Source organism: Athene cunicularia, assembly GCF_003259725.1.
Source record: "Athene cunicularia isolate RWA chromosome 4 unlocalized genomic scaffold, athCun1 chr4_part1, whole genome shotgun sequence".
NCBI classification, from domain to species: domain Eukaryota; kingdom Metazoa; phylum Chordata; class Aves; order Strigiformes; family Strigidae; genus Athene; species Athene cunicularia.
Window position 1 is genome coordinate 28,177,153 of NW_020799098.1, and position 21,335 is coordinate 28,198,487.

The following is a 21,335-nucleotide window of genomic DNA, read 5'->3' on the forward strand; positions in this document are numbered from 1 at the left end:
CAAAATCTATTATCAGATTTCTTAACCAGGTCAAACAACATTATTATCTGGTATAATTATGTTCAGTGGGATTCATTTACTCATGAACTTGCAATCGATAACACAGTAGGAAGGGTCTACATGGATTTTAAATAACATGCTTAATGGAAAAAAAAAAATCTCATTACAGGACAGGATTAAATCATTTATTTCTGCTATTATTTGCCATCAAAGTATAAACCATTCTTTGCTCTTAGCTGCCAGAGGAAATTTAGGTTTCAAACACTGTTCTGAACTTCAAAACATGGACCATTCTACAGAACTTCAGATGAAACGTGGAACCAAATATCATACCACTCGCAACAGTTCAAAACCAAAAAACTACTTTCAGAAATCACTTGAAAACACTGGATGTTACTCATTTGAAACAATATCCTGTTCGTCTGCTCTGATGCAAGCTAGTGATACGTGGGAAATCTGGGAGCAAATGTCATAGGAAATTTCTGTTAAACAGCATTGTTTGGTTGCTAGGGCCACACCAAATTGTTTGGATAGTTGCAAGGAACAGTAAAACAATGCAAAGAATAATTAGACAGACAATAGGTCAAAAGGCAAGATGCCCTGATGTATGCTAAATGAGAAAGAGAGTTGCTTCATTTTAAACATACGTGTCCAGAACTAGGAAAGGCTACCTAATACCCACGTTGATACTAAAGAATGCTATTTTCATCAGCCTGCTTTTCTCTGTATAGCACAAAAGCATCAAGTATTTGAGGATATGAGTAGTGTTTTATTTACCAATCAGATTATTCAGGATTCAAACATAGAAAGTAGGTACCAAAAGGTAACATATGCACCCCAGCCTGTGACAGTCTGTGTATTTTATTTCATGGCTAATATTAAACGATGATTTTTTAGCTTTTGTACACATTTTTTTGGTACTACTTTACACTAAGTCAAGTGTTGACACTTGATAAGTACTTTAAATAGTACTTTCTAAGTTTTTCATGTCTTTTCCTTTAACTGAAATTTTATTTCAGTTCCTGCTGTTTCTCAGGAAGTTGGAATGGTCAGACAAGCAAAACTTCCATCAGATCTCTCTCCTCTTTCAAGATACCTGAAAATACATCTAGAATTATTTTATGTTTTTTGAGAATACTCAACACACTTTTGAGAGGGCCTCCATAGTTTTAATCAAGCAGATCATATTCTTGGTTGCTATTTTTAAGTTCATTGCTAAGATAGTAAATCATTTTATACAGATCACATTTAATGATTAAGCTTTCTAATTATTATTTTTGCAGCACATAGAATATCACAGGTACTTTAAGTTTCCTGTGATACATGTTGCAGAAAAGGGTCTGCATGTCCAACTGACAATATGAAAATTCCCAAAGACTGAAAATATTATCTATGTGGTTACATAAGGGAATTTTTATTAAGCTCCTTGGCTTCTACTCTCATCAACATTTAGAACATTTCATTCTACCTCACAGAAGTGATATTAATATACATAGAAACACATCTGTAACAATAGTTAAGAGTGCTTCATAGCAACAAATCTTCAGTTATTTTACCAAGGGAATCATTATTTTTTCCTCATTAGGATATCAATACTCAAAAGAGATGACAACCAGTCCAGTATCATCCCAGCAAATTATGAGCGGAGTCAAAAAGTTAAACCTAGGTTTCCTGTGTCCCAGAGCAGCAGTCTGTTCTCTAGAGCAGACAACTTCTTCAATAACCTTATCATCATTTCATAATTCTACAATTTCTGTAACCCTCAGGTTTCTATTGTTTCCAAAGTCTCCTTACTCATATCAGTGAAAAAAACTCATGATTTGAATGAGAAAAATAGTGAACACCTTTATGAAGACAACAAAGTTCAACATACAGTGTTCTAATAACAGATGCACATTTCGAACCTTAGCCTCCAGTCTATAGACAAAAACAAAGAAAGAGCATTCTTCAATTCTATCTCTTGGGTTTGCTTTCAGAGTAGCAATGGGAAGATGCAGTTGCTGCTATTCATTTATCCAGTCAGTTTACCTGGGTTGCTGAAGCAGACAGCACAGCAGACCAGCCATGTCTGCTTCACTGGTTTTTGTCTAAACCTTGTGACATCACACTAACTAGTGATGATGCATGGAGTCTGTCCATCAATTGGATTTATTACTGCCCTACTAGCTGTTGCTGATCTCATGTACAGTCAGCACTGCTGTACATGCGGCTCTGGCTGGTTTTCCTTGGTTCGCCAGCATCACACAAGTGCTGGAGTCAGCAGTCTTTGCAGAGACGGTAGATACTTCTGCATCACACTGCATTTATCCAGATTTTTCCACTTACTTCACTAACACTCATTTACCAACTGGCTAAAAGATTACAGTAAAAGAGAAGAAATTGCAAACTTGTAAAATATATTTATATATTTATTTTAATAACTTTCAGTTATATATAAATGCTACTCCAGTTTTCTCAGTGATATATGTTATTCTCAATAATGTGCTTAGATGGACTAAGATAATAAACTTCTGCTAGATGCCATTTTTTGAGGCATTCTTAGGATGTGTTTAAAAAGAAGTACTCAATAAAAATATTATTCTTGATACTGGTATGAAAATCTGGAAGGGAGAGGCAGAGCAGTCTCCTGACACCAGAGTCACGTCGCTTTACAGGATAACCTAAATAACATGAATACTATCTACAATTGTTGCCAGTGAAATTATGTATCTATTAAGGGCCACTGACCACACAAATCTTCACAGATTGTGTGACTTAGATATTCGTTTGCTTTACATAATATACACCTACTGACCAGTAATACCACAAATAAAAACAAGTGTTTGAAACTGTAATCAGTCCAAGTACACTAGAATATACATGACCAAAAAAAAAAAAAAAAATCATCTGCAATTTCTCCCATATTTCTCATATCTTACTGTGGATACACAGTTCCTGATAACAAACATCCTATTATTTTCAATACAGGCTACATGACTAATTTATCCAGTGACATGAGGTATGGCATTCTCTCTTCTTTCTCTGTGTTCGCAGTATACAGTAAATTATCTTTGGAAAATGTCTAACAAAGACCACGGCTCCACATATCCAATTACACTACATGAACAGGCAAAGAACCATTATCTCATTAACAAGCCACATGGACTAAAAGCCCAGGTTGCAAATTCTTATTCTCTCTCTCTCACTGATGTTATGTGAATTCGATGAAAAGAATTATACAACCAGCAGTAGTAGCTGGCAATTCTGCCATTTATGAAATGTCACATATTAATAAAATAAATGGATTATGCACCTGTGAAGTAGAAACAGGCTTAGAACTGCCTTAGTTCAGCGGTATGGTTCAGTGTAATGTTTGTAAAGCTAAATCAAACCTTTCAGTGAAAGGAAGTTATATGTGTATTGATAACTTCCCCTCCGTGTCTAAATCGGAACTTAGATGTTACTTCTGCAGTAGAAACACTTCTCTACTGACACTTTATCTAAGGAGCTTCAGATATGTTTACATTATGTTTTAGCCAAGCTCTGGAACAAAGAAACAGAAATGAATGCTACATCAATAAACGGAAGAGACATTTACATCAACAAGTAGCTAATTAAGAATATAGCTAAAATATGAAGGATAACCTGGGAAGGAATATGGAAAGAGAAGCTAAGTGTATTGTAGGAACTGGTACTATGACAGATGAGCTTTCATTTGGACTCAAAAAAACACAGAACAAAACAAATAATTTTTCTACCCCCAACAAGTATGAACACCCTTTCTTTATGGGACTCAACTGTAATTTTTAGATTTTCATTTGTCATAATGCTTTTTAGAAATCTAACCAAACAGTCTCTTGCAAGGGAGAAAGCAAGAGAAATATGTTTCCATAATACTGCTTTGAACTTAGAAGTGATGGATTTTTGTTGTTAAAAAAATAAAATCAATTTAAGTTCAGAAGATAATTTGTCCTCCATCTTTTCCACACCTACAAACAAGGTCTGAGACATATGAAATCAGTACCTGGCGTGTCACACACAGACAAGTACTCGAAAGGTGTTTTCTGAACTCCCCATCCCCAAAAACTTCTGGAGACTTTTTGCTATCTTCTCTACCACACAGTACCTTTCCCCCTTTTTCATACTAATTCAGACGCTCCTTGAGAAAGTATTGTAAAGAGAACAAGAAATTCTTCTTGCCTAGCTGCTTTAGCAGCTGAGCAAATTCCAACCAGCAATTATTCCAGTCTCTGTACAGGACTTTGTATCTTGCAGTCTCTTCCCTACTTTGAGAAGCCTCAAAATAAAATAAGCATATTATTTCTTCCCTGAAACTCTAAAACAGACAGAAAGATAAAACAGATTACAGAGATAAAACCATGAAAATTATTTTTAAGTACTTCTTTTGTCTAAACTCAGACACATGAGAAGAGAGAAACCAGGCTATGAATTTCCCCAAGTAAATCCTACCAGCTTTGCCACTTCTTAAATAAGGACTATGGTAGTCATCCCTCTTACCTTTATATATAGGTGAGAAATAGTAACCCCAGAAAACCTTCTTTCTAAACCTCTCTCATGTGTGGAATGCAGCACCGCTACTGAATTGCAAAATATCAGTTTAAGTGTTTATCCCTGAGAAAAGCTTTCATTCAGGTCAAAAAAAAAAAATAAAAAAAATCGCAGCAATCCTTAGACACTCTTAGCAGAGTAACACGTTACCCTCATACTGTATACAGAGAACCCGATTCTCTACAAAATTGTGACTGAACAGGAAAAACAACAGCCATGTACATCAATCACCTAAATCAGATGGGTGGGTATTTAATATCTACAGAACACAAATACTTTTATTAAGAAATTTAATGGTTGAAAGAGGTCAGATCTGACATTCAGGACAGTGTGAGGACATCCAAGGCAGCCAGACCGAAACAGACTATTAGTCATTGCTGGGCTCACTCTGTCAACTGAGAATGTTGGACTCAAGAGCAGCAAAGGCTGCTAGAAGCTACCATCTCAAAGATGCTAAAGCTCAACTGATCTCTCATGCTAGGTAATTGTAACTTAGTATGGGATGGCAGGGCAGAATGTCCGATCTATGGTGCAACTACCTTTACAAACAAGAAATTTAAAATTAAATTTTTAAAAACCTCTAAGATTTATGTAAGACCAATTTTACATATTTTAAATATCCTTAACATCATAACAGCTAGGACATAGATGGGACATACTGGCTGAAATTGCTACCAGCATAAGCAAGAAGTACAAGTCATTATGTGAATCACTTTATAGAGCTTTCTATGGTAGACCATGCATGTAGATTATTATCAGACAGGAAAAAAAAAAATTAAAAATAATTTTGATAGCACATGATGACAAAAGCCCAAACCATACACACTGGAAAACAATGTGATAGAGCACAAAAATTGGAGGGGGAAGAGGAAATCAGTTTGAACTCAATTGTCTCAAGTCCTGCCCAGTCATTCTTGATTATGGCATACCACCAGGAAATCCTGAACATTAAAGTGTCAGACAATTAAAAATGTAGTTTATGTAATTCCTTTTCTAGAACAACTGCCAGAATAGAAAAACCTCTTCAGATAAACCATTTTAATTAAAAATCATAATTTGATTTTCACAGAAACCTTCACTTAGAAAGACATCAAATTTATTTAATAGCATATTTGCAAACTGCTAATGTATTTACCATTATTTAACATTTGTTTCACTGTCAGAAAGTTGTTCTCAAGCTTAAAAGAATGTAAAGGATAAATCTCTTTCATCTATCCATAATCTAGAACACAACCCATCACACATGGAAGTAGGATAATTGCAGGAATTTAAAGGTTCAGGGCTATAAGTTAAATTCCCAATGGTAATTTTCAGAAATTCTTTTACTATCCTGAAGTTTTATATAACTGTATCTTTCAATTAAATTTAAAGCTGCACATATAATAAAACAAGCTAGACTTAATGTATTAATTTTTGATGGAAAACAGTTGTGTAATCAAGTTGCAAACTTCTTAGAGAAAAGATACCACCCCAAACACACATCTGTTACCTACTGGAAAACCAGTAGAAGACTTAATATGACCCTGTCAATATACTTTGCACAGCACCAAAGTACTACTGCTGTGCTGGAAAGTCATAGAGGTATGTATCCTGATACCCGTTTCCTACAAAACAATTATAACAACCGAGCATATACAACATTTACAAATTTTGTACTCCCTCAAAAGAATCACCACATAAGCAAAAAAACCACAAAACCTGTTTCTTTATGTTCTATACCTCAGTGTTAGGCAAATGTTAGTCAATGTTAATGCAAACACAGAAGCAATTCTATTCCAGTGCGGTTAAACTGCATTTAATAAAAGCTTACATTACCGATTTTAAAAAGCAATATCTAATGCTTATTTTTTAATTAAAATTATTACTGTAACAGAAATATAAGACAACTTCCTTTCAAATATACAGAGCAAGGACAGAATAGTGTAGCTTTGCCTTGTTCTGCTTGTTTTCTGATCCACCTGCCCTTAGGAAAATGTAAACCAAGCCATCACTAAGTCTGAGCTAGTAGTATTCCCTGGCTTTCAAAGGGACCTATAAACTCAGGCTCATCACCATAACAGTCGTGGTTATCATGCTTCTAGATAGTATTGTGCATTCATATAAAGCCAAGAGGCCATAACTTGTGAAAGTACCACCCATCTTTCTATCAGTTCTAACTCCTGGAGTTTGTCCTTCAGACAACTGGAAGGAGCTCAGCTCAGATGTTATCTGGCAGCAATTCTACTTATTCATGCCATCAATTTTTTCTCTAAGCACAAGCAGTCACAACTTTCTCTGATGATGTTAAAGCTAAAAATATTGACATCATCCCATGGCTGGCTCCTGGATGCCCAGCCTGGCTGCAGCATTGACACAAATTTCACCAGGAAGGATTCAGAAATTAGATATCCATTTGACCTTAACAGGTAGGTATGTATGATCTTATCACCTGCATCAATGTTTTTCAGTATTCTGCCATTAGCAGACTTTTGGAGGTTTTCTGAAGGAAGTTTTCAAGAGGGGAGCAAATTCAAGCTTGCTAGGGGCAGTTTGGTGTCCCTCCATTCCCTCTCCAGGCTGACAGACTGTAGTTTGAGAGTCCCAGAAGGACAGTCAATGTATCAAGTGACAGGTAAGTCTACAGGTAAACTTGCATGCACACTTTCTCCCGCATGTCCTGCTCAGCCCATGAGGGTGAGGGAAGCGGGGCAGAGAACACATTTACTGCTAACATAGAAATCCATTTTTTCCTTCTTGGGCTTTCAAAGTGAAGGCTGCACCAGCCTGGAAATGCACTGATGCTCTGAATCCTATGTTAAGCATGTGCTTATAAATGCTTGGCAAGTAATGTTAGATTTAAAAGTGTAAGGGAGGCAAAGGCAGCAGTGGAAAAATACAGAGTCAGGCCTGGGGATAGAAGAGGAGAGAGAGAGAAGGAAAAAGAATGTTATATTTGCTAGTGTTTGTATTACACATCTCCATATACACTGTTCTACAAGTTAAGGAAGCACACGTGTCCACAGCAATGACAAGAGTGAACTTACACTGAATAAAGACTTCATTTCTATGCCACGCTAATTACACGAAGAGAAAGAAAAGCACAAAGTAAACCCTAAATTTAAAGCTTTAAGAAGTAATACCCAAAACCATAAAACTAAGGCAAGGATATAGCACCAAAGGAATACAAGCACATTGATATATGGGCTGCACAGACAACTGAATTCTAACACTTGTCACTGCAAACATATCAACTGTGATGAGTTTTTGTTTCCTTTCAATAGATTAACAGATACCTATACACCACACACAAAAATTGCATCAAGTAACATGGTCAAAGTGATCACGGGCATGCCTTTGTTAACCAGCAAACAGAAAAAGAAAACTTAAATACCTTCTCTCATCTTTTCTAATCCACATTTCTCTGGAAAAACAAAATTCCACATCCTCAATTTGAAGAATTAAGGATATATTGTAAAAAACCCAACTGATGCACTGTACTGAAAGAAAAAACAATGTCAAAATGCTCAACAACTTTACATTTGATATTACTTCAAAAAAAATACTGTCAGACGTCAGCAACTTTCTCAGAGTTCTCTCTCTGAGCATAACCCAATGTGGTTTGTTTAACCCACCCACCCCCGCCTGCTTATTCTTTGTGAGAAGGCAATTCCAGCTCCCAGTAGAAAAAGGAAAAGACTTTTCCTCATTATCCTCATTATGCTCATTATCCTCAATTATCCTCATTAATGTCAAACTGATATCTTTCCTGAGTAAATGCAAAAAGTAATGAATACTGGCAGCTCTGCTGTAAAAAGCTATTTTGGAAAAGTACTCTGAAGCAGTTATAAAGTAACCAATAACTTCAAATCATGTATCATTAAAATAAAAAAACAACATATTTTTTAAAAAATCTATTAAAAATGAAATTAATTTATTTTAATATGTTCCATATAAGCATATTAATATTTCAGATGAAAAATATTTCTACAAATTAAGGCTCAGAAACATCACATTAGCTGAGACTGGATCCTTGTACATAGATAGTATTTTCACACCTTCACAAGTAACTGCCTAGTGAAGTACTCAGAAATATTGTAACAGTATTTCTCATACTGAGGTATGAAAAACTGAAAGTATTAGATACACACACAAGGACTTAAAAAGAGAAAAAACGAAAAAATTTGACCACTGGAATATGCTCAAGCATACACAGACCAGGGTTGGAATAAGTCTCATGCATTAAGTATCAATTTCAGGAAGCAACAACTGTTCTACGCTTGGATTCTGCCAGTTTTGCCTAGTAATCCTCCATATGAACATACAAGCTGAAAAGGGAAATAAACCTCTGAAGCCTAACCCAATCTGTCATGTTTAACACCAACATGCCGAGGAGGAGGGGAAAAAAATACAAAAACTATACTCTTACAGTAAGTTTGCTGAGGAGTCAAAACAAAACAAGAAAAAACAATTTTTGCACATCCAAGTAACTACCTAAATACAATTGTTTAAAAAAAAAATCTTATCTGAGCACATTCCTTAAATAGTTTTCTGCTCTGGGGATCAGCTGTTCTGAAAATTCAACTCTGACGGGTTTCAGTTCAGAGTACAACTAACCAGTTAGCACACAGGAGAGCTTGATTAGTTTTCAGCTAAAGCATAAATTTCCTTGTGATGGCACACACATCTCTGACAACTTTGTTGTAAATTCTCTGCTTTTAACTTAGGTAAAGTTGTCTACTTTTTTCTGTTTACCAAATGTACTTTTTTGAGCCAAGTCCTTTCATTCATCAAACTCTACAAAAAAACAGCAATGTCAGCTGCTGAGTTGGTGATGATCTGGGATGTCCATTTTCATTTTTTCTTAGGGAAAAAAGTTTGATGAATATGAAAATTGCAAATATCTAGAAGAGTCAGGATTGTTCACTAGGTCACTTGCCAAATTTTTTTTGCTTCTGCGGTTATTGTGGGAACTGTATTTTGATGGTACTTAGCACTTAAGACCTCAACAGCCTAAGGTACCACTGAGTTCACATGAAGTCCTAGTTAACAATACTGTTTTAAAGGTAAGCATGAGACACTTGTATTTCTAACTAGACCTTCTGAATAAATTTTTCTATGCTAACTGCAAATAAAAGTAAACTAGCAAGAATCTGAAGTTGTGGAACTCCTCAGAAAAACAGATGACAGCCTTCAGGGCTTTAAATCTTTGGAGAAAGCGCAAGAGCACAGCACAAACCTGGCGAAAAAATCTCACATAGCATGCAGACATAGCCAGTGCTCGAAGTAGACTTCTGTAAGAAGACAATGCTAAGTCCCATGCAATGCTATTCTTAGACGCCATAAAAACACCAAGCTTTCAGAGTTAACAGCTTCTTTGTCAGTTCCAAGGGAGGAGACTAGTCACATCTGAAACAAAAATAGGTTATCACATGCTTGTCCATGGAACTCCAAAATACATAGCAAATTGGTCATTTAAAAGATTTGACCCGTATGTATTGGAATTCAAAGGAAAAATTAAAAGCTTTTTTTTTCTCCTGCCTTCCTCAACTTTCATTTTAACTTTTATCTGATTCTAATTTACTTCAGAAAGTAGTATGCTTCCTCCACAGTAAGAACCCTTATCTGGTTTCAATACATTCTTACAAGCTCTAAAAAGCACTGCAGAGAACTTTAACTGAGAGGCTCAGACTGGTATGAAGGGGAAGGTCTGGCTGTGGAGGCACCAGGGGAAGTAGGGCTCTCAGCACAGCCTGAGTGAATGGCACCCAGGTGAGGAGGTCATGGAGACACCACATACATCTACCTACAGTTTCACAACACACCCAGATCTGGAGACGAAAAACCATGGCAACTCAGGGAGGTGGGACAGGACAGACACACTGATCACTGTCAGCTCCAAGAACACATATCCAAAACCTGTTGGCAATTGAAGAACCGTACAGGACATGAGGAAAATATGGCATCTGGTATGCTTACCTCCCATACCATGGCCATGGATTCCACACCTAACAGCTGGACACAAGCACTGTGGTGTTTTTTTTGCTGGACAGACACCTTGAATACCCCTGTTCTGGTGCCCAGTTGCAGGATACATACAGATTTTGCCTGCGTAACTTTGATATCCTGGACACATGCTGTGGGGCTTGACAGACTGTGAGAGCGAGTGAAAATCCCTTTTTACCCTCAGTTCTTACTTTAAATAACATCTCCTTTCACTCTTACAAGGTCTCACATTTACATCTGCTACAGGTACAATGTATGTACAACATTTATACAGTTGCAACAGTATTTTCTACACTGTTTTCTGATAAAAATTAAGTGGTAGCGTTCATATTTTCATAAGAAAATATCCACAGTCTAACAGCAAACAGAGACAATTGCCTATAAAATGGAGTATGGTAAAATTGTTCTGAAGTCCTCCATGCTGATGGACAGGAATAAAAATATGTTTATATATAAAACTGTATTTTAAAGAGAGCAGCCTGTAAGGAGGTGGGACAACTGCGTCACAGCTACATTCAGAACTGTAATCATTTGAATACTACCAGGTCTTGATGCTTGGAAAGTAACTAAACATCTAACTATGCACTGACACCAACTATAGCTTGGCCATTAATGACAGGAGCAGTGTTTGGGTGGTATTTTTAAGACTACACAGTTCACCACAAATACAGTAAGAAGAAAATACACTGGAAAAAAGATATGTAACTACTAAGATTCTGCTTAAAATTTTACAACATCCAGCCCTCTTTCCTAGTAGAGGCTATCACAAAAAATGGTTGTATAAATCCCTAAGGCTCCTTACTACTGCTACATGAAGAAACAAAATAAGGTCACTTTAGGTGACCGACGAGAATTAGCATAGATAGCTAGCCCATGCCACCATCTCCATAGTTGCAATACATAAATATACCAGTAGTATTATTTTGAAAAATGGAGCAATACTTGCTTCATTCTTGCTCAGGTATACCATTACCAAAACTGATTTTATGAGCTGCCCAATTATTCCCACTCATCTCTGGAAGTTTCAGCTTCCCTAGTCAAGGTTTTGGACCTCAAGCTTCCTCAGTATGTCAAAGTTACACAGGCAAAATGTGTATGTTACCTAAGAAAACATTACCTCATTAATCACTCTACAATAATAAAACACAGATTAGGCAAACAACTAAACAACTGAGGGGTCAGAAGCAAAGACCAGGGAAGCTGTCTGGCTGCAGTGGGACTGCACAGTGACTACGGAGCTCAGTCGGAGGTTAGGGCCTCAAAGCAGGGAGCACTCTGGTCCTGACACCTGGAATGAGACCAAATGCAAACCACAAAACAATAATGAGCTCTGGCCTCTGCCGAGTCACACTCTCAGACAGTGACCTAGAAATCTGAGTTTCACATCCAGAGCTCATCGCTTATCTTTTTCCCTGATGATGTGGTATTTAAATTTGTGTAGTCACATATTGACAACACCATAAAACACCACGCTGTTTTAATCATGCTACAAAAGCCCACTTCCCTTCTGAGCAGACTGTAAATTTGCTAGACCCACAGATGAATAAGATTATGGTTTTCTTCCTCTGCAGATGGAGAACAGGAGGCAGTCTGACCAGCAATGCACTGCTACTCCACAGACACAATTCAAGGGGAGGAGCAGAGTTTAATCTCCAGAAATATGTTATCAATACCCCGCTAAAGCAGCTGCACTTGGCAAGAAGCACGGGTAAACAGAAAAAAATCAAAAGAAAGCTATTGGGGTTTTTTCCTAATTGTAGATGATGATGAAAACTTGCAACACTTAACAAGGCTCTGCCACCTCAATGGAGTCACCATGCAGACTGCACAAAAGGAAATATCTTCAAGTTAACAATACAGACCAATACACACAAAGGTTAGAAATACCATCCTCCTCTCACGAGACCTTTTTATTTTTAGGCAAGACACACACAAAGCACACACACATCACAGTGCCATTAACTGGGAAGGTTAACTCAGGCCTAGCCTCCAGCTTCTAGGTAGTACTCCGAGTCAGCAGGAATCAGGGACTGAGGCTCCTGAGCATTAAAAACCTGCAGAGAAAAACCTGTTGAGACAGCACAGCTGCTCTTCTGCACCTTCATGGGTCTCTGTCACCTCTCCCAGTCCCCAAATAGCTAAAGCTATCCAATATTCACCATCACTTTTTGGCACTCAGCCTCCATAACCTTAGTCTTATAACTGCAAATATAAATTGAAACTAAGTAACTTTCAAGGACTTGACACCATTTTTTCTCGGCACCATTTATGTAAACGGTCTTCGCAGAAATAAGAAGTACAGAATAAATACGAAAGCTTGAGGAAACTAAAGAAGTGCAAGAATGTATTTAATAAACCAGTATCTAAACTAAAATTAACTGAGGAATCAGTACTTACTCACTTTAAGTCTTCAGAATAAGTAATACATATTATTTTTCTATTATGAAAACTCGTATCTCCAGGGAGACACCAGTTTGGCACAGTGAGATTCAGTTTTAGTGAGGTTGAACTTCAGCTCAATATGCTTCAAAAAGTTTCTGTCCTCAGCGGTGGCGTAATTCACATTCTTCACTATATTTTACATAGTGAAATCCTAAAGCTTGCTTCCAAAAATACAGAACCAGTGTCTGCGTCTTTCATAGGGCCCTCCCAGGCCCTGTCTTGCAATTTTCCCCCCTATTTGATTAAGCAAGTTATGTTGCTGTTTCCCTTATCCTCTCCAAGACGAACACTAGTTTTCCAGTTACAGTAACCCCTTCATGGATAATACAGCCATAAAAGACAGGCATAAACTATAAATTAAAAATAATTAAGTAAAAAGTATTCAAACACTCCTTTGAACAGTACTACAGTGGCACCGTCCAGGAAAACTTTTTTAGCAGTGGAATCACTTTCCCTTTGGTTACCTTTTGCCATATTTGTGAAACCTGGTTTTGTTCATATTGTTTTGCTTAACATAATTCTTTCAGAATTAGTGATAAACTTTTACCTCCTTTCCTGTGGAGGAATAATTATAGATTGAAGTACCCTTTCAGGGGGTTTTTAATTATTATTTAAGAAGAAGGAAAAAAAATACAAAAAGATTCCAAAATCTCTCTTATTCATGCACTTCTGCTAGGGAATTTCTAGGTTTTGGATTCCTCCATCCTTTTTTCTTATCCTTTTAGTTTCTTAAGAGAGAGGTTAAAAGATAATAATACCCCTACAAGCAGAACACTGCACGACTCCACCTTAATATTCCCTGATCAGTCTGTCATGGGTTTCTAGCCACAGTGTCTTGAACAGCTATCAAAAAAACTTTGAACTTCTCTGTCAAACCTCAGTACACCTGGGACAGCTTTCTTCTTTCTTTGTTTTGCTGTCATAAAAATGAAGTGCCAATCACCAGCCACTCTTTTCCAGGACAAGACCTCATTTGTAGCTGAAAGAACAGTAAAAATCTGGTGATATTTGGCCCAACTGCTATGTCCTGCTGACAGATGGCAGAAACAAGATGTTAGAGAGAAAAAAAGAAGCAGCTTTCCACTGAGATATCAGACACTCAGTTTTCTAAGCCTAATGTTGACTGCATTAAGAGCCACCGAGTTGTTACTGACCAGTGACCCTGGTGCACTTGGGACCTTTGCAAACATCACGGTTCCTAACCTCAATATCTTAGGTTCCAGTTTAACAGTGTGAACAAAGGAAGCAAACAGGGATGATAAATAAAAGAAGCAAAAGGATGAAAATCAACAATTCCTAAGGCTACCTGCACTGCTTTGATAGCACTGTGAATATAACAATTCTTTCTAATATCCATTAATTAGTTAGCATTGATTTGCAAGGGTTTAAGCCATTCATACATCCATCTAGACCAGCGTTCTGGTCTGCAGCAATTGCCTACAAAGGGAACTTCAAAAACTAAAAAAGTGGAAAATATCCCCAAATCACATGCCAGCTGTGCCCAGTGGGCAGAACCAGAGGAGTAATTTATATTTCCCATGCTGTGCTTTCCTCAGAGCTCTGAGAAATTAATTAATTCTAGAACTTGAACTAATTCTTGAGCAAGAAACCCAACACATACATATTAATGTTTTAAATTAAAAAAATTATTTTAGATACTTCAAATGGTTGGTTTTTTAAACTCTTAGCAGTCTAACTTCTGAGGCTACGTGCAACTGAAGAAAAGTACTCATTTTCCCCTTTGGATATCCAAAATCTGGATTTTTAGAAGAATGAGAAGTGAGGAAAATTTTTTTTATATGCCTGTTGTTTTCTGCTACTACTTTGAAAACCTTAAACATTCTTTAGTAGTATTTACTCTGAACTGGGTAAAACCTGTCCTACATACATTGCTTGTCTTGTTTGTTCTAACTATATCTACTTAGGTTATCAAGCTTAAAATCTGATTAAAGTAATTAAAGAGTCATTAAAAAATGTAATTCTATTGAAACATTTTTCACCTCTAGCTTTTTAACCATCATAATTTTAAATACTTCTTGACTGGTCCATAAAAAGTCCCGGATTTGTCTAATGAGAGTTATCAATACAAAATAAATAAAGTTTATTTCTTTCTGTACCTTATTTTTTCAATAATTAATATTCTAATATTAAAAGTAATTAATACAAAGCAATTCTATGCCTTAACATTTAATTTTCTTCTGTTATTGCAGCTTGGCAGCCTGTTATACAAATCATATTTCAGTAAACTCCCCTGAAATTTCTCCCAGAAAGTAGTTTCTACCAGACCTTCTACTAATGTAAACCTTTGCTTGTGACATTTGCACAGGCAACATCAGAGTTCAAACACTTAATTCATATTTACAGTAGTAGGGCCCAGTGTCTTTTAGGTTCCAAGTGCCCCTTTTGATTTAGAATGGCATTTTTCTCTTCAAGTTTAAATTGACCCTTTATTTTGCACTGTACCTAATGGAATTTAAAAGTTCCCTTTGACTATTACCGTTACTCTTTGCAGATGAACCAGGAAGAATATTTCTTTCTCTACAGGGGAAAACCTGTAACTACACGCAAACAGGATATGATATAGCAAACAACAGTTTTGTTCCACAAAGTGTTCAGAAGCTGGCAGTCGCCTTTCTAAATAGTTTTGTCAGTGATCTCTTAAATGCTATTAAATCTCTAGTGTCTGAACGTTTCCCCTTCAAATACAAAAGCACCAGAGCTAGAGTTTAAAAAAGAAAAAAAAAAAAAAAAAGTCAGCAGAAATGTGGTATTTGATATGGGTTGTTGCAATTGGTTTATCTGGAGCTTTCCTGAAGTCTATGCAGAGCATGCAGTTTATTCTAGCAACAGTAGCTGACAGAGTGGTTTGCATTTGGGGCACTTTCTCCTTTCAATAGCATTCTCTTCTACGGTTTGAATCATTACAGAATCTAGTTATGGGTTTAGCAAAAAGTATATTGCTTTAATAGAAAAAATGCCCCAAAGAAAAGCTCATTTTAGCATATCTATGCCTGATGAAGGTAAGTAATGTATATCCTAACACCTAATATACTTAATGCCACACAGGCATCTTACTGAAAAATTAATATGAAGAACTTCATACATGACAATCCAGTCCCAAGATTTCCCATGCTGGTGTGCAGAGAAGTCCAAAGTAAGGCCCAAAACATCATATATCCTTAACTAATTACGACTGGTAAGAATCTGACTACATACACTTCCGTAATAAGCATCCATGTCCTTAGTCCCAATCTACACAAAAAATGTTATAATATAGACTGTAAGCATTTGTATCTATATTTAAAGATACGGTTATTTCAACCCTACCCTGAAAGAATTTACATAGCAGATTTTACTATATGAAATGTTATTGGTATTTAATTGAATGTATGCCAACACAACACATATCAGGAAATGCAATGACTTAGGATCTTATGTGCCAAGATGTACTGCACAAGGGACTATCGTTAAAGACCACCTAAGTTCAGAAATAGGGCCAAATATGAAGGCTACACTCCATCAGCCCTTTCAAAACAAAAAATAAAAATTGACACATTCACATTCTATTGGGTGATTAACTACTGACAAAAACTTGCCATTTCCCATGAAAGCTTAACATAAATTTGGATTAATCTTTCATTTTAAAATATCACTTTTCAGTATGTCAAAACAACTTTGGAAGATAAGGAAAATCCGATACATTCTCTGGAGCCAGTCTGTGTAGTAGTCATCTTGTACACCAAAACTAATTTTCTGTAGTCAAAGTTAGAATTAACAAAAAGTTTCCTACAAAAAGACTGTACATATTATTATTTGGAATGTTTGGTGTTGGAGAAATAAAGTGAACACCGTACTTACTGTTGAACTTACTTTATTATTATTGTTTTGAAAGGCACCAATAACAATATCTCATGCAAATACGATTTCTCTTGATTGTGAAGTAACATTGCTTTTGCCACTGGAATATAAACCTGCCATTAAAAGATGTCTGAAAGTTCTCTAGAGCACTGTATTGCCACTGATAACTGCTATGCCAAAGGATAATTTGGAGGAGAAGCAATCATGTAATATCTTAGACCATTTTTTTTCCCCCCAGGTTTTATTTTGCTCTGCAGTTTAACAGTTGCTGAGAAAACAAGCTGAAATTTATCATACAATAATGATTCCTAAAATATTAGCAAATTGTGCTTTTATCACTTTAAAAAGTGGAATCCACTAGCAGACTGCAACATAAGGAGCAAATCTGTGTTTGTGCTAAAGCTACACAGACCTCTGCATACACTTCCCCTCACCCCATCTCTTCCCAAAGGATGAGACCAGCAACAAAACATTTGTTCCACAATTCCTCATATGGTCTTTTTTCATATATGTTCCTATCATGGCATTGTAAGGTAATTTCATCTTTCTTAAAGTACAGTTTCATTGCTGTCATCAAATGAAAAGCCACAGGATAAAAATGAATCCATTACATACACTTTGTTAAATATTATCAGATCAAAACCTCTTGAGAGCAAAGTGTTCATTTTTGGTCAGTAAAGGAGGAAGTAATCTTCAGTCAAGCTAATCCTATGGGAAGGTAAGCGATTCTTCAACTCCAAGTGCTTTTTTCATTCACAGAAAGAATGATTCAGAAGTTTCTGCCAGGCAGCTCCCCAGTTTTCACATGTTTGTCAGCACTTGGCAGCTGTAGCTCCAATAATTCACTTCCTTTTAAAGTTGCTCCATTTCTCTCTGATTTTATAACACATTTTCAAAAACAACTGCTGTACAGTCAGATGCAGCTCACTTTCCTGCCATGACTTTGTTCCAAGGCTCACATGTCTAAATAAGTTAGAAAATCACAGTCACAAATCCTTACCAAAAAGGGGCCAAGGGCAACGACCTCTATGTAGCTTTGGCAGGCAGCTATGTTAAGAGCAGCCCCTTTCTCTTAACCAATATGAGCTCTTCAAATACATGCATGGCTTCTGAATCGAGCTGTTTAAGACGATGTGAAAACCCATGAACCACCTCCAACACTGACTTCTACTGAGAAGAAAGTAGGGGTTGAGTTCAAGGACAGAGAAGTATCCACAAGTCAGGTGTGCCCTTCTGTTTACCAGGCAGACACACCACAACTGCAGCACAGCAACAGAAAGCTGTGTGTTTGTTATTAGAAAAACAATACATATTTTTGTTGTTTTATTACCCAGAAATAATTATTGATTTCTGAACAGGCCAAGATTATTAATACAGTAAATACTAGATACAGAAGAGCTTTTACGAAAGCAGTAATGGGTGACAGTCGTGTTTACTGGAAAGCAGTTGTTCCTGTCTAGACTGTAACCCCCGGAAATACACGCATAGTTTTCATTAAAACATATGTCATATCTTATGGAAAGGTATTCATTACATAATGCTTTTTATTGTAAGCAGCACCACATTTGATTTTTGAACCCATATACTGCATTACTAAAAGTAATTCTCATGGCATCCAGACCTCCTTATTCTTAAACAAACCTTAAACAAAGGTTTTTGTGGACAAAATATGAGAGCTTTTGTTACACCAATCCACATAAATAACAATCAAAATTATTATTTTTGCTACAAAATCTGAAGCTCAGAAAAATGATTAAATAGACCACGTATTCAAACTGCAATGGACTAAATAACAGAATCCATATCTTTAAGAACATTAAGTTACATTATCACAACTAAGATCCTTAAATACTATGGAGCCAAGCAACCTGGGGATAAGCCAATATAAAGCCTCCGTTACATCCACAACTTCAGTAAGCAAGTAATTCTTAAGCGGGAACATCCTCACTTCACTGCTGGATTAAAAGAACATTCCTGACTCCATTTAAAAAGAAATAATGCTTAAAATTGTTGGCACAGAGGCATCATTCTGAAACTAGGCCATATGAATGTCACTTCATTGTTTTTACTGAAAGAAAAAAGATCAACTACAATAAAACCTTAGCTAGCACTGCAACAACATTATGCCAGCTAAGCAAGCCCTTAACCAGACCCATGGAGCTTTGCTGTCTTTCTGTTATATACTTAAACACTCTTTACAGATACTCATTTTTATGTATGGAAATGCATACAAGCATACCTGCTCCTCTTCTGCCATTCTTTAGTATATAAAATCCTGAAGTTACCATACAAACCATAAGAAATAGCACTTACGTATAAAAAATTTATGGAAACAGGAAAAACCTTTCCCAAATAACTTCTTAGCATATGCATGTTTATTGAATTTCCAAACACATACTCGACATAAATATTGCATAATTTCTTGTTCTGCACATACTGCATCACTTGATTAAAAAACAGTTTAGGAAAAAAATTAACTGGCTTGCCCACTTCAGCTCAATTCACTAAGCTATCCCTGTGAATCACAATACTTAAACCCAGTATAGGCTGCATAGAGAGGTCTGCTGCTGGCCGGTCTGCAAGTGGAAAGCCATCAGAATGCGACGCTCACGCACTTATAGCAGGCTCACAGCTATGCCATAATCATGGCAGTTTTCAAAAATGGAGTGACAATCGTGGAAAAAGGTGAAATAAACCATATCTATCTAATCAGTTTGCACAGAAAATTAAGTTTGTTGGTAGATGATCCAAGTGGCACTTCCTGACAAAAGTCAGGAATATTTTCCTCCGTTGTGCTTACATAACAGAGGACATAAAGGAGAAAACAGCATTGTATATAACCTCTTCTCAGATACCCTTTTTTATTATTATTACTCTTATTATACTACAGCTGATAATTGTCTAGTCTAGATTCTGCAGTTCATCTCCTTAACTATATAGCAGTTATTATCTAGTTGTATAGATTGAATTTCTTGTAACTGAATGCATCCTATGGTTTACTTTAGTTTAGAAACAATATATACTAATAAAATTAAATTTAAGGATTTTTTAATTATTTTCATGGACACCTTCAACTTCTAGTACAATATATTAGAAAAACCCTTCTGGTTATCTTTATTTCAGCAACAATTGTAATAACTACCAATTACTACTATTACAAGGGATAGTTTGGAACAGATACAGTTAATCTACAAGACACAAACTGAAGAAAATGAAAAGCAAAACCTTTAAGGATGCCCATTTTGAGATACTCATTGCTTTAACTTAGAAGTTGTACGTCTAGAAGTTATTAGTCCAAAGAATTAATTACAAAAGTTTGTGCAAAAATCAAATCTCATATCTGAATAAGCTATAAGAACACAGTAAGCATCTGTATACTCTCCTAGCACTGATTAATACACTGTACAATAAATAACTTGCTAGTAATTCTTTCAAACAAGCCAGACAGGTGAAACAATGTTGTATTGGGGCAAAATTCCCAAAAGAGGTATTTTGGTGAAGTGTTTGGTGAGTGGAAACTGCGAATCCCAATGCACCTCAAACAGCAACTAATGAAACATAACACTGAGATACTAGATACCTCCTGCTTTTGACTTTTGTAATTTTTACAAATACAAGAAGCTTAAGGCATACAAAAGACTTTGCTGATGTACAATTACATCACCTTTATCATCTCCTGGCATCCTGTCATTAAGCTGCTGTGCTTACGGTAGCAGAGCCTGCTACACGGCGCAAAGCAGCTCCTGGGCCTGAGACCCTGCATTGAAGCATGTGTGAAGGGGTGATCTGAGGACAGACTGGTTGTCTTTACCAAAAGCAGCATCCTTGTCTTCCTCGGTTCCATCAAAACCTTGTAGAAATCCTTGTAGAAAGGGCCATTTAGAAGACCAAAGTGGGCACTTTTTGCAGGTATAATAATGGGCTTGAGGCACAAAAATAATACCCCCTATGAAACACTCAGTTTGAGGACGACTGTTTTGCTTCAGAGGAACATTTGGAGCTTGGCAGAACTAAGCCACAGTACCAGCATCTGCTACCTCCGCAGACAAGCATCTACTTGTCACCTCTCTTGGCCAGAGAAGGGCGCAAAGAACTTTATCAGACTGAAACAACTGCAGCCGAAAAAAATTAAAAAATATATATACACATATAATCTTACATGACAACTAGAAAGCAGACAGCACTTTGCTCACCTCTCATGGTGGCTATGCACGAGCACAGAGGGCCGCTAAAAAACTGCTTTTGAAGCGTTATTTTACACAGCAGAATAAAATAGAAAAAAGAAAGCGAGATACCCGTTATGACGCTATGGCTCTCGGCGCCAGCGACATACTTACCGCTGCTGCCGCTGCTCCAGGATTTCAGCAGCGACTTTATGTTAATTTCGAAGAAGAGGGCATCCTGCAGGCTGAGCATGGTGCCGGGGCAGGGCGGGAGTGGGGCGACGGCACCGGCACCGGCACCGGCACCACCACCGGGAGGAGCGCGCCGGCGCCCGCGCCGCT

The 21,335-nt window shown here is 36.9% G+C and overlaps 1 protein-coding gene across 15 annotated transcripts in view; it reads right to left on the reverse strand.

Moving 5' to 3' along the window:
* The window catches only part of FRYL (FRY like transcription coactivator), a 168,898-nt gene that overhangs the window by 106,104 nt on the left and 41,459 nt on the right, over positions 1 to 21,335 (reverse strand). The window contains exon 1 of one of the 15 annotated variants that reach the window (XM_026846612.1): positions 21,168 to 21,329. The exons of the other annotated variants lie outside the window; for them this stretch is intronic. Within the exon in view, the coding sequence (XP_026702413.1) occupies positions 21,168 to 21,246 (79 nt within the window). The 5' untranslated portion in view covers positions 21,247 to 21,329. Of the gene's footprint in view, positions 1 to 21,167; positions 21,330 to 21,335 lie in introns of those variants that run through there. 15 annotated transcript variants of the gene reach the window in all.